Source organism: Syngnathus typhle, linkage group LG9 (assembly GCF_033458585.1).
Source record: "Syngnathus typhle isolate RoL2023-S1 ecotype Sweden linkage group LG9, RoL_Styp_1.0, whole genome shotgun sequence".
NCBI classification, from domain to species: Eukaryota; Metazoa; Chordata; class Actinopteri; order Syngnathiformes; family Syngnathidae; genus Syngnathus; species Syngnathus typhle.
Genome location: NC_083746.1, coordinates 6,668,623 through 6,683,463, shown reverse-complemented (window position 1 = coordinate 6,683,463; position 14,841 = coordinate 6,668,623). Strand labels below are relative to the sequence as shown.

General features: G+C 38.7%; 1 protein-coding gene across 9 annotated transcripts in view; it reads right to left on the bottom strand.

Moving 5' to 3' along the window:
* Positions 1–347: 347 nt before the first annotated feature.
* LOC133159687 (titin-like) overlaps positions 348–14,841 on the bottom strand; it is a 39,037-nt gene continuing 24,543 nt past the window's right edge. For 4 of the 9 annotated variants that reach the window (XM_061286947.1, XM_061286946.1, XM_061286943.1 and 1 more), the window contains 11 exons: positions 12,872–13,120; positions 12,380–12,436; positions 11,358–11,648; positions 5,934–6,176; positions 4,844–5,155; positions 3,429–3,671; positions 3,212–3,316; positions 3,042–3,085; positions 2,838–2,922; positions 2,246–2,298; positions 348–2,125 (listed from right to left, as the gene is read on the bottom strand). In XM_061286947.1, the coding sequence (XP_061142931.1) occupies positions 2,066–2,125; positions 2,246–2,298; positions 2,838–2,922; positions 3,042–3,085; positions 3,212–3,316; positions 3,429–3,671; positions 4,844–5,155; positions 5,934–6,176; positions 11,358–11,648; positions 12,380–12,436; positions 12,872–13,120 (1,742 nt within the window). In that variant the 3' untranslated portion in view covers positions 348–2,065. Of the gene's footprint in view, positions 2,126–2,245; positions 2,299–2,837; positions 2,923–3,041; positions 3,086–3,211; positions 3,317–3,428; positions 3,672–4,843; positions 5,156–5,933; positions 6,177–6,475; positions 6,767–11,357; positions 11,649–12,379; positions 12,437–12,871; positions 13,121–13,620; positions 13,930–14,841 lie in introns of all 9 variants that reach the window. The other 5 variants (XM_061286952.1, XM_061286944.1, XM_061286945.1 and 2 more) reach the window with 5 other exon arrangements.

Here is a 14,841-nt window from a genome sequence, read left to right as displayed (position 1 = left end):
GTACTCACCGTTTAATTGTTAATGCCTATTTTCCCATAATTCAATTAATGGTGCCACGATGAACATAAACTATCAACGCGCACCGTGTAAACTTCCAGCCTTTTTTCTTTTTCTTTTTTATGCAATTGTGCCTAACTTTGTCTTTTTTTAATGAATAATTGTGTCTATTGTACTAATATGTAATTTTTTACTGTGTGTAGTTGTTCAAACTGGACCGATTGAAGTGGGATACCTTTGTGATTATTATTTAAACACACCAAAAAATGAAATCAAATAATAATAATAATAATAAAAACCTTAATTAGCAGTTTCTCTCATTCTCACTCACACAGTTCAACCAATAAGAGTTTGTTTAAGCTGTTTATTTTTCATTCACAATTTACCCCAACCGTACACAAAAATTTATATAGAGACATTATATAGAGACATTAAAATATTGCACTGCACACTATGTTTATGCTATAACAAATTATCATTAAATGTAAGACCAAGTTAATGTTATTTGGCAAAGGCACAGTGAACATAAAGGTACAAATAGAAATAGATGGGAGTGAAATTGAAAGGGTGCAGGAAAACAAAATTCTGTATTTCTCAAACAACAATCATCATGTACAACAACTACCAGAAAATATCCAAAACTTATTTACAATACAATACAATACAATACAATACAATACAATACAATACAATACAATACAATACAATACAATACAATACAATACAAAACAATATATTTACTCATATTTATTTTCTTATTTATTTAAATGAATGAGTGCTTCTGCAAGTAAGTTTGACTTTAAAACATTTACAAAAGTGTTTCAAAATACAAAAAAAGTGTTTAAAAAAACAAAAAAGCGAATAAATATAAATATTATATCTTATATTGCACACGTGAATTATAGGAGATAGGTTTTTGAGATTAATAGTAGGTCACATGTTTAGCTTTCCTCTAAGAGTATGGAGTCACCCAGTTCTGGACAGTTTCCACAGCATTCTGGGATTTCTTTGCTTGGCCCGACCCCCTCACGTTCTCACTGTTAAAAGTCGTAGTCTTTATTAACTATTGAGTTCTCGTGTCTGGGAGAGGTGTTCATCACTAGTCCTCGCCTGTGGATTAAGCACACCGGTAAGCAATGAGGCTAAAGACACCATCTGTATTTAGCTTTCATTCATCATCTCATCCTTGCTAGATCCCCCTTGCCCTTCTCCTTCAGATGCCTTTTTCAACAAAGTTACACAGACAACTCAGAGCCAATAAATGTTGACTCTCCTTACTCAACTATCGGTGGCCCCACAAGCTATTGTATGTCAAATTAGGTGCAGCAACACCTTGCCTATCTCCTTCAAATGCCTTTTTTTCAACAAAACTCCCCCCTTGACTCCTAGACGCATTGGTTGATAGCAAATCTAGCTCAGATGTATCACTTCTTTGCTTTGTTTCACAAAAATGGTTGCAAATCTATTTCATCAATGTTTGTTAGAAAATCTGACTCCACTGAGGTGATGTTAGAATGACCCATTATATTTCTTTTTTACAAAATACAACGGAAGCAACACGGAATAGTAAAACGTAAACTCAAACTATTGGACAGACCCCACTAACTATTGAATGTAAAATTAGATACACCATTGACATGTCCATTGAATGTCAAATTACATCCGGCTGCTATAATACAGGACCCATACATGCCCATACAAGTCCCCATCCAAAATGGCGCAAGCAAACCAAAATGGCGTCACCCAAAGATGGCGCCGTCTCGACTGGCGCCATCTTGGCGCCTAACTCATTAGGATATACATTTGCATACAATAGACATCAAAGGTTATACATTTGCATACAATAGACATTTGCATACAATAGACTTCAAAGATTTATACATTATTTGCATACAATAGACATCAAAGGTTTATATATTGTCATTTCCATACAATAGACATCAAAGGTTTATACATTGTTATTTGCATACAATAGACATCAAAGGGACATCAAAGGTTCATACATTGTTACATTGTGCATTATTTGCATACAATAGACATCAAAGGGACATCAAAGGTTTATACAATGTTACATTGTGTGGCGTCTCACTGGGGGTATCATTTCTTTAGGCGCACTGGGACTTGCGACCTAAAACGGCAACACAAGAAATTAAAAAAAAGTATAGAGCAAGAACACTTTGATGGAAATAGGAGTCTGGAGTCCCACATGTTAGAATGCAGCTTTACAATCAAGACAGGTGAAACATACCTCTGTAGTTTCTCGTTTTTCAAAATCTTTTGCTGGTATATTTTTCAAACGTTCTGCAAATACAAGAGAAATTGTGAGTATATTTTTATGAAAGGTAAAAGGCAATACATGATATACTATGTACAAGTACTAGTCAACATTACTGTGGCCTTTGCCTTTGTGTTTCATGTTTTCTTTTATTTCTATTTCATTCTTTTATTTAATTTAATTCTTTTATTTAATTATTTCTAAAAAATTATTGCTGCATGCTCCCCCATAATACAGTCGGCCTCTCGTACAGAAATACACTAAGATTTTACGAAAAACTTAATTGACGAGAATATCTAAACGAGAAGGGTTACTTTTAGGATTCAATGTTTGACTGCTGACTTACACATTAAATTTGCTTGCTGTGGTTTCCACAACATTCTGTAATCTCACTCCATTTCTTTGCTTGGCCCGACCCCCCCATGTTCTTCGTGTCTTTATTAACTTTTGTGTTCTCGTGTCAGGGAGTGGTTTTCCTCCCTAGTGTCTATACTTGTGGATTAAGCACACTAGGAAGCAATGAGGCTATAGACTCCATCTGGGGCTAAATTACAGTTTAGAGCACCTGAGCCAAGGTTTCGTTTTCTTGTCTGATTGGTGCTGAGTGTCACTAAGGGTTTCATTTCCATGGCCGCACTGGGACTTGCGACCTAAAACAGCAACACGAGAAATATCAAAAAGTATAGAGCAAGAACACTTTGATGGAAATAGGAGTCTGGAGTCCCACATGATAGAATGCAGCTTTACAATCAAGACAGGTGAAACATACCTCTGTAGTTTCAAAACATTTTGCTCGTATAATTTCAAAAGGTTCTGTAAAAATGAGAGAAATTGTGAATATATTTTGAAAGGTAAAAGGCAGTAAATTGTACTATGATAATTTGAAGTACTAGTCAACATTACTGTGGCCTGTGCCTTTGTGTATCATGTTTTCCTTACCTGAACATTGCCATTTTGTGCGAAAAAGGTATCCTGCAATGAAGCCGATTACAAGGCACACAACGATTACATAATATATCCAATCTGTAGAGTTCAGTTTGTTGTCTGCACAGAAAACAAAAATTCATAGCAGTTCACGGTAATGTCAAAATATCATTCCAATTCAATCCAAACACTGCTTGACCACTCTAGTTCCATTCATGTTGATCATACTTACTAAGGAAGCAGTCCTTAGCGAGGAATGAAGCCGTTTCATTGGTCAGGGGGTTGCTCACATCACAGTGATAAACATATTGTTCATTGCTGAGATTTATTTTCAAAATTGGACACGTTTGCTCGGTTCCCTGTGAGCGCCACTTAAATTTTAACAAAGGATCACTTTTGCCCTCTGTTAAGCACTCAAGAAATGCCTGCTTTAGGTTGACCATTTCACAGGATATGTTGGGTTTGGTGACATTGTCTGCAAACAAACACATCTATGAGGTACGCATACAAATGTAAAGTTCAGTAAAACTGGCACAACGCTAGTTCTTCCTAGACAAAATTTCAAGTTGTGCGTGACTGTGGACAAAAGGACGTTAAAACTAGTGTGGGGAGGAAGTGCTAGTCCACTACCTGGCCACTAAAATCTCCAACTTAAAAGGTGTTGGCCAGAATACACAAAATGTAAGGAAAAAAGTAACAATTCACAGTAACTACTGACACAGCGCTAGTTCATCTAAGACAAAATTGTGACCCAAAGGTCAAATTTTAAGTCGTGCATGACTGTGGACAAAGGGACGTTCAATCCCTTGGGGATGAAATGTTAGTCTGCTCCCTGGCCACAATTGATGTACCCTTGAGCAAGGCATCAAAAGTCTCCAACTTAAAAAGTGTTGGACAGAATACTCAAAATGCAAATTGGTGAAACAGCAGAGCCACGAAAGGTGAAGCGCAATTATAGCGGGGTAACACTTTATATGCGTCTTTAAATTTTAAATTAGTAAAACTCCTGTTTTGCCTTCATGGGTGTCATTTGGACCACCTGATGGCTTGTCAAAATTTGTTGTAATCTTCCATTTGCATAAATATTGATGATGATTACCTAGGAAGCAGTCGCCAGCTGTGAAATTGGCCGTTTCCTTGGTCAGAGGGTTGCTCACATCACAATGATAAACTCGATCATCGTGTTTCCCCCTCACATTTATTTGCAAGTTTGGGCCTGGATGCTCCTTTCCGTCTGAGCTCCACTTAAACTCCAATAAATCAAGATGTTTGGATTCTGTTAAGCAAACGACCAACGCTCTGTTTGGGCTGGTCAACACACACGATATGTGTGGTTGGTCTACTTTGTAATCAAACAAGCAAAGAAGCAACGTTTAATGTGATCGTAAATGGAAAACACAGTCAGCTGTTCATTGAAGACACCAAATCGTCCAAAGGTGTGATTGTGAGTATGAATGTTTGTCGGTAGTGCCCACTGGCAAGCAGCCTAAGGTCAGTCACCTCTTGCCCAAAAGCAGCTAAAATAGGCTCAAGCCCTTGAAATTTGAGCTTTCCTTATATTGCGGTCATCATCACACAATAATGAAAAAAATTGAAAGAAAGAAATTGCTGCATATTTAGTGCACAGAGACGGAAAAATAGACTTACCTATAACCTCAATTCTGTATTTTAAAGGATCATGCTTGTCATTTATCCTGAACTTTAAGTCATAGTTTCCGCTGTCTTCATATGTGGCATTTTTGATGATGAGCCTTGCAGATTCTTTCTCCAGAGTGATCCTGTCCTTGTAGGAAGGAGAAACATCTTCTTTGCCTGTCTGCGGATCGAACGTCACCACATCTCTACCATCATGCATCCACCTGACTAGATCAGGTTTTCCGGGGATAGACGGCGGAAAGTTTATCTCTTTGCCCTTGAGCACATATTCCAGATGCCGTGCAGAATCTGGGGAAGGGGCATCTGGAGAGATGGACAGAGACAGACAGATGAAAGTTAAGAGGAACAATGTTGACTAAAAATAAAACTGATACATGCAATTGTGATGAATAAAAAAGCACTTCTGTGAGGTGAGGAGAGATTAGAGATACATTTTCTATGTTTGCGGCATTCTCCTATCTCTCTATTATGATTGTTAATTAGTCTCAAAGTTGCGGTCTGCAAGGGCATGCTAATGTGAGCGATTTGTGTGTGAGCTACGATACTTATTTCTGTCGTTAAGCACGCATGACCTCACTGGGCATTTTTGCCTCACCGCCAAGTGCATCTGGAAATTTGGTTTCATATAGTGGATTACATTTTAGACGGGATAAGGGTAGGTCTATTTTGCAGCGGAGGTGGTCTAATGTAATGTTTTTGTGTTTGATCGTAGGTGCAGGGAGGCAAGTTCTTGTCATCCAGTCTTATTCAGTCATCATAATTTTGATAAAGCATTCCATCACTATTTTAGGCTCAATTTTAGAAACACCCACTTAAACTGTCCATTTTGGCCAATGTTAGGATTACCGCAAAAGGTTTCATTAAAATTTTCTGCGAACAATGTAACCTAGAAAGAAGCCCAACACAATGCCCAAACTATTAGTGATGTCATATCAGTAGAGTTGGGAATTTCAACTTTCGGTATGTTGTCTGCACAGAAAACAAAAATCCATAGCAGTTCACGATAATATCAAAATATCATTCAAATTCAATCCAAACATTGCTTGACCATTCTAGTTGCATTCATGTTGATCATACTTACTAAGGAAGCAGTCCTTAGCGAGGAATGATGCCGTTTCATTGGTCAGGGGGTTGCTCACATCACAGTGATAAACATGTTGTTCATCGCTGAGATTTATTTTCAAAATTGGACCCGTTTGCTCGGTTCCTTGTGAGCGCCAATTAAATTTTAACAAAGGATCACTTTTGCCCTCTGTTAAGCACTCAAGGAATGCCTGCTTTAGGTTGACCATTTCACAGGATATGTTGGGTTTGGTTACTTTGTCTGCAAACAAACACATCATGTAGAACTTATGAGGTACGCATACAATGTAAAGTTCAGTAAAACTGGCACAACGCTAGTTCTTTCAAGACAAAATTGTGAACCAAAGGTCACATTTCAAGTTGTGCGTGACTGTGGACAAAAGGACGTTAAAACTAGTTTGGGGATGAAATGCTAGTCCACTACCTGGCCACTTAAAGTCCCCAACTTAAAAGGTGTTGGCCAGAATACACAAAATGTAAGGAAAAAAGTAACAATTCACAGTAACTATCAACCAATTATGAATGCAAAGATTGACTTACCTATAACCTCAACTGGGTAATTTAAGCGATAATCCTCGTTGTTTATTTTCCACCTTAAGATATAACTTCCGCTGTCTTCATATGTGGCGTTGTTGATGGTGAGTTCCGCAGTACTCTGATTCAGAATGATCCTGTCCTCGTATGAGGGAAACTTTAATTCACCCTTGTCATTAAATAATACCACATTTTGTTTATCGTCATGAATCCAGATAATTAGATCACGTTTTTTGGGGATGGATGGCTTAAAGTTTATCTCTTGACCCTTGAGTACATACTTCAGATCCTGGGATGCTGGATGGAAGGACCGAGACAGACAGGCATTAATAGATTCCTCCCGTGAAACGACCAGCCAGTTGCAGGATAGTAAAAAAACAACAACTCGTATTTATATCTTATTTTGCAAAGAGTGTGTTGATCATTTGGTAATTGAATCTAAGCAGTGAACCTGAGCTGCAGCTCTTTGATGCTCTTTCGAGGGATTTCCATCAGAAAAGTGTTACAATCATCAACTCGACTGGAAATAAACTTTATTGCTCCTTTAATGGATGCAGTCATTGCTTTTAACTCTACAAGTGTTGACAAATCATACCGTCAGGCGTGTTACATGGACTTCATCGAATCCTTTTCTTTGTATTTTCAAAAGATTCAGCAAGAAACCAGAGACATAGTTTCATTTCTTGGTGGAAAAATGCGTTTGTATCAAGATAACTGTTGTTTTGTTTCTTTCTTTATGTATACAGTGTTCCTTTGACTATAGTGGGGATTACGTTACAAAACGTGCCCAATATAAGTGAAAGTAGAGTTGACTTTGATATTATTATTATTATTTTTATCATAGATTTGGGGGGGATTTACGGTTGTACTCTGTTACAAGCTCCATGCAGCCCCCAAATAGTTATTTTCCTAAATATTTGGTACACTTAAGAAATTCAACTTTTAAAATGTAAAATGAATAAATACGAGGTGCTATACGAGCTATGAGAGGAGCGTGCTGTGGCCCCAGAAGGGGACGAGCATGACAGTGGCTAAAAATACATTTTGCCATTCATCATTCCTATGAAATCAATTAAATAAAAGCAAAAAAATTGGTGAAACTGCAGGGCCACGAAATGTGAACCGCAATTATAGCAAGGCAACACTGTATATGCGTCTTTAAATTTTGTCCGGAAAGCCAGGACCCTAATGATGATCACGAGGACAATGACTATTGTGATGATGACAACAATGAGTAAAACTCCTGTTTTGCCTTCTGTTCCTATCCCTCTATCATGATTGGTAATTGTTAATCAGTCTCGTCCTAATGTGAGCAAATCGTGCGTGAGCTACGATACTTATTTCTGTCGTTAAACACGCATGACCTCACTGGGCATTTTGGCCTCGCCACCAAGTGCATCTGGAAATGAGGTTCCATAAAGTGGATTACATTTGAGATGGGAGAAGATTAGGTCTATTTTGCAGCGGAGGTAGTCTAATGTAATGTTTTTGTCTTTGATCGTAGGCGCAGCCAGGCAAATTCTTTTTATTCAGTCTTATTCAGTCATCATAATTTTGATGAAGCATCCCGTCACTATTTTAGGCTTAATTTTAGAAACACCCACTTAAACTGTCCATTTTAGACAATGTTAAGAATATTAACACCGCAAACGCTTTCATTCAAGTAGAAAACATTGAGAAATAAGAGAACTTACCCGAAACGAAACTGCTGTAAAAGAACATCCATAGATATCTGTGATTCATTGCGCCCCATGAACTTATACCTGGAAGGAGCACACAACGCGTTCATGTCCTCAACACCCAAGTGTTCATACTTCATACTTTCATATATGCAGACCGGTTGGACTTGTTTTTCTGACTGCAATTATTTTCTGGTTTCTTGTTGTGTTTCAATTGATGAACACACACAAAAAAAGATGTGAGGCCCATTTTGGGTCTCATTATTGCATTTTTTATGGCAACTCTTAATTGAGATGCTCATTCCTGACCGAGATCACAAAATTGTTTCTACAACATGATGGTTCCTTGCCCAGTGGGACCTAATTCTCAACATTGACTTTCAACAACACAACAGGAAGTTGTTCATGAAGGAGGACACCATTTTAGAATCACCCGCTTACAGTAAAATCATAACACACTGGACATTCTATAAAGAACATTGACTTCCACAGGAGTTGTAATTAAAGAAATAAGAAAAATAACTATAGACCAAACTTACCGTGAGCAACATGACCCAATGAATAAAGCAACAGGACGACTGGCACCATCCAGTAGTAGATAACTAAACCTTTGCCGTTTATTTATCAGGGTAAAGTGCAAGTCTTTATGTCTTTATTATTTTGGCGGAGCACAATCCACACCCCTGACGTAATGATTAGCCAGCCATTGTGTGCAAGTGGCCAAACTGGATCAACTTATCAACAACTGAGATGTTTTTTTTAATTAGCCCAGAGAAATACCCCAAATACAATGTAATATGGCCCATGAAACTCATTTGAACACATTTTGCTGACAATCGATCGTAGCATGTTGGTAGACCATCTTAGAATATTCAAAAGCGAATCACCGATCAGCTCTTCTCCCTCTTAAAGTATGTGATACAAATGACATGTTGCTCCACTGACAGTGTGACAGCAAAAGAGCAAGAAAGTGAAAGAATACCTCGCTGGTGCCTGAGCTTAGATTTTCAAAACATGAGCGGAAGGAGATCATTTTCAAAAGTCAGTAGATGATCTAAAAATGTGTCAATAGCATGTTTATTCCGCTTGACATCATTTTGTGTCTTAATGTTTACAACGGGAAGCTTGCAACTGTTTTTCTTTTTGCCTTATGAGAGTCAAGCTTGCAAAAAACAAAACTGGTGCATTTCAGCCAGCAGAGCAGGCTTGGGCTCCTTCCATTGAAGATTGGCAAAGACCAGGAAAAGGAGTCACACAACATTCTCGAGGTGTTGTTTTATTTTATTTTCATAATACCGGCCATTACCAGTATAATTATTTACGTTTCAAGCTGCTTTTGGACCAGACGGCAACAGTGTTACCTCATAAAATACATGCATTGGACACACAAATCTAACTCACGCCTTTGCACGGTAACTTCACACCACCAAGTAGAAATTAGACTATTTTTTCCTGTGGTTATTTTTAACATCATCAGCTGCAGAACATGTCAGTCCTAAAACTAACATTTAGTGACAATGAAATAAATGCAAATACAAAATGCTTCATATTTATTTAACAGAAAGAAAATAAGAAAATACTGCAGCATCCTGCACCTCACCAGAAGGAACTCGAGCAGCAATTTCCAAAGAAGTCTTTTGCTGCTCTCATAGTTTAATAATTGCCCAAGCCTGCTTTGCCTTCATGGTGACATAATTTCTTTTCCCTCCAAATAATGTCAAATGAATCTTTGTCCAGTCATTTTCATGCCTTGAGAGATCATCTGGATGGTGCAGGAAATGTATCACATTTAACATATAATTTAATCAAAAGTTATTTAATAATTAGCATAATACGTCCCACCTGTTACTATATATAAAAGAATAGTTTCATGTAGAACTACTAGTCAGGCTAAACAAACTCATACTTTGACATTAGCGTAATCACAATAATAAAGTCGACTGAAAATGAACTTCGACTTGAACATACCTTCAAACGAAAGTACTAGGTTGAGAAGAACTAGGTCTTCTCAAAACACTTCTCTTTATATTGTCAAAACGTGCTGCAAGAAACCAAAGACAGGTCTTGGTGAAATAAAAAAATGTTTTAAGACCAGAATATTTTTTTTTGTGTTGTATTTTTTCTTTCTGTTTGCATATAAGCACCTTTACCTTTTCTTCGCAAAGCTACGAACGTAATGACAGTGATGATGATCAATATGACGCCAATAATTACGCCAATGAGTAAAGATGTTGTTTTACTTTTGTGGATGTCATTTGGACCATCTGATGGCTTATCTGCACAGAAGTACAAAAATTCAAAATTATCCAACATCTCAGCATGGATTCATTAAAAATGTCATTCAGATAAACATTGTTGGAATCTTCCGGTTGCACGTATATTGATGATAATTACCCAGGAAGCAGTCGCCGGCAGTGAAAGTGGCCGTTTCCTTGGTCAGAGGGTTGCTCACGTCACAACGATAAACTCGATCATCAAACTTGCTCCTCACATTTATTGGCAAGTTTGGGCCTGGATGCTCTTTTCCGTCTGAGCTCCACTTAAACTCCAATAAATGAGGATGTTTGGAGTCTGTTGAGCAAACGAGCAACCCTCTCTTTGAGCTGCTCACACACGATATCTGTGGTTGGTCTACTTTGTCTGTAAACAAACAAACAAACAAACAAGCAAGCAGAATGAACTGGTTGTGAACCAACAGCCGTGTGGTTAGCATGCGTCCCTCACAGTTGAGAGGTCCTTGGGGCGTCTGGCTTCCTCCCATTGTCCCATAATGTGCACGTTAAGTTCACTGAAGACTCTAAATTGTCCATGGGTGTGAATATGAGTGTGAATGTTTGTCGATATGTGCCCTCTAACTGGCAACATGAGCGTTCACAGAAACGGCTACATTACATAGATCCTTGATTTATAATTTTGCCCCCTCCCCATCTTATAATCACTGCACACATTGTTTTGCATACTACAACTGAGCGACCACTTGAACCAAGTATAAAGAATTTGGGGAAAATATCAACAAATGGTAAATGGGGTGCAAGTGTTGTGCTGGAAACTTGAGCCCCTAATGGCAGATTTATTACATTCAAATAAAAGAGCCGACATTGCCGATACCTCAACCTGAAAAGTGTTGGCCAGAATACTCAAAATGTAAAGGAAGAAAAGTAAAATTCACAGTAACTATCAACCAAATATGAATGCAAAGATTTACTTACCTATAACCTCAACTGGGTACTTTAAGCGACATTCCTCATTGTTTATTTTCCAGCTTAAGGTATAATTTCCGCTGTCTTCATATGTGGCGTTGTTGATGGTGAGTTCCGCAGTACTATGATTCAGAATGATCCTGTCCTCGTATGAGGGAAAATTTAATTCACCCTTGTCGTCAAATAATACCACACCTCGGCCATCATGATAGAACCAAATAATTAGATCAGGTTTTTCGGGGATGGGTGGTTTAAGGTTTATCTCTTGACCCTTGAGTACATATTTCAGATCCTGGGATACTGGATGGATAGACAGAGAAAGACAGACATTAAAAGCAAAGAAGAAAAATGTGCTCCCTCACTTGTCTTTGAAGCATTTCTTCAATCGTACATTTGCTAAAACTCAAGTTTTCTGTCTTCTATAGTCCAAACCCGTGGTTCTTAACCGGGGGTGGGGTTGCGAGAATGCTTCCTAGGGGGTGCGAGGATACCCTGGAGGAAATTTACAATTTTTCAGGGGTAATGGTCGGGTAACCGAAAAAAGTGAAAAATTCTGGAAATCAAGAAGTCATTGTGTTAATTGGCATTAGGGATAATGCTAATTAAGCCTTCTAGCTGTAAAGTAAACCAATTATTATTATAGTAATTATTTAGGGTTAGGGTTAGGGGTGCGAGAACTGGTTGGTGAACTGAATGGGGTGCAAACAAGGAAAAAGGTGAAGAACCTCTGGACGAAACGAAAACAAAATGGCAGACGGAGGGTGGATCTTCACCTCCACGTCTTCTTCCTCTGTCTCCTCTAAATCTCAAACAAACAAAAAAAACTATACGTATCTAATTTGCAAAGAGCGTGTTGATCATTTAGAAATTGAATCTAAGCAGTGAACCTGAGCTTCAGCTTTTTGATGCTCATTTGAGGGATTCTCATAAGAAAAGTGTTACAATCATTAACTCGACTGGAAATGAACTTCATTGCTCCTTAAATGGATGCAGTCATTGCTTTTAACTCTACAAGTGTTGACAGATCATACCGTCAGGCGTGTTACATGGACTTCTTCGAATCCTTTTCTTTGTCTTTTTAAAAGGTTCTGCAAGAAACCAGAGACATGTTTTCATTTCTTGGTGGAAAAAACAGGTTTGTTTTAAAATAAGAATAACTGTTGTTTTGTTTCTTTCTGTATGTACAAATACGGCGCCTCTACTCCGATGTTATGAGCCCCTTGCAGCCCCCAAACAATTATTTTCCTAAGTTTGTTATATCCAAGAAATTAAACTTTTAAAATGTAAAATGAAGAGCAGCGGAAGGTGAAGCGCAATTATAGCGAGGAAACACTTTATATACATCTTTACATTTTGTCCGGAAAGCCAGGACCCTGATGATGATCACGAGAACAATGACAATTTTGATGATGACAACAATTAGTAAAACTCCTATTTTGGACTCATGGGTGTCATTTGGACCACCTGATGGCTTGTCAAAAATCGTTGTAATCTTCCAGTTGCATGAATATTGCGATGATTACCTAGGAAGCAGTCGCCAGCTGTGAAATTGGCCGTTTCCTTGGTCAGAGGGTTGCTCACATCACAACGATAAACTCGATCATCATGTTTCCCCCTCACATTTATTTGCAAGTTTGGGCCTGCATGCTCCTTCCCATCTGAGCTCCACTTAAACTCCAATAAATCAGGATGTTTGGATTCTGTTGAGCAAACGAGCAACACTCTGTTTGGGCTGGTCAACACACACGATATGTGTGGTTGGTCTACTTTGTCTGTAAACAAACAAGCAAAGAAGCAACATTTAATTTGACCGTAAAAGGAAAGCACAGTCAGCTGTTCATTGAAGACTCTAAATCATCCATAGGTGATTGTGAGTATGACTGTTTGTCAATAGTTAGTTTAGTTAGTTTATTGTTTAGCACATATTATTATATCAATAACTGTGCAAGGAGGGAGACGAAGCCTAGGGCTTGTAAAGAGCTCCACTCCTTCTAACCCCCCAATTCCAACCCTTAATGCTGAGTGCCAAGCAGGGAGGCAATGGGTCCCATTTTTACAGTCTTTGGTATGACCCGGCCGGGATAGTTCCCTCTGATCAACTGACAAGTGGCCTAAGGTCAGTCACCTCTTACCCAAAATCAAATAAAATAGGCTCAAGCCCATGAAATTTGTGCTTCCCCTATATGTTTGGGGTCATCATCACACAATAATAAAAATGGAAAGAAAGAAATTGCTGCATATTTTGTGCACAGAGATGGAAAAATAGACTCACCTATAACCTCAATTCTGTATTTTAAACGATGATGCTGGTCATTTATCATCAACTTTAAGTCATAGTTTCCGCTGTCTTCATATGTGGCATCTTTGATGGTGAGCCTTGCAGATTCTTGCTCCAGAGTGATCCTGTCCTCGTAGGGAGGAAAAACATCTTTGCCCATCTGCAGATCGAACCACACCACATCTATACCATCATGTATCCACCCGACTAGATCGGGTTTTCCGGGGATAGACGGCAGAAAGTTTATCTCTTGGCCCTTGAGCACATATTCCAGATGCCGTGCAGAATCTGGGGAAGAGGCAACTGGAGAGATGGACAGAGATAGACAGAAAGAAAGTTAAGAGGAGCAATGTTGACTAAAAATAAAACTGATACATGCAATTGTGATGAATAAAAAAGCACTTCTGTGAGGTGAGGAGAGATGTACATTTTCTATGTTTGCGGCATTCTCCTATCTCTCTATCATGATTGTTAATTAGTCTCAAAGTTGCGGTCTGCAAGGGCATGCTGATGTGAGCGATTAGTGTGTGAGCTACAATACTTATTTCTGTCGTTAAGCACGCATGACCTCACTGGGCATTTTTACCTCTCCGCCAAGTGCATCTGGAAATTTGGTTTCATATAGTGGATTACATTTTAGATGGGATAAGGGTAGGTCTATTTTGCAGCGGAGGTGGTCTAATGCAGTGTTTCCCAACCGCTGTGCCGCGGCACACAAGTGTGCCGTGACGAATCATCAGGTGTGCCGCCCAGTTTCGTCTAATTGGTTCAAAGTGAGAAGCATGTAGTGATAGACAGGGCAATTAAATACTCTTCCAATAGAGGGCAGTGTATCAGCGCGATATGTCTACTCTAGGAGTAGGAAGTTCATAGTTATCCTCGAGTGAGACCAGTGGTTCGGCGATCCTGTTTTACGGAGCGCATTGTAAACAGGATCGCCGAACCACTGGTCAGTTCGCGCAAGGCCTAGTCAGCCACCTGCTAATCGTGCATGCGTGGAGAATCGGGGAATCTTAAGATTTCCTATTGTGTCGGTCTGATTGTATTGCATCGGCACATATTCCGTTAATGCAGTGTTTCCCAACCTTTTTTCACTCCCGGCACACCTTTTCATTGGAGAAAATCTCGCGGCACACCGCCACCAAAAATCTGTTATGCTCCAATATTAAAATCAGTTATATTACAACGAAAGACGTAAAATCCTATTCCTTTATA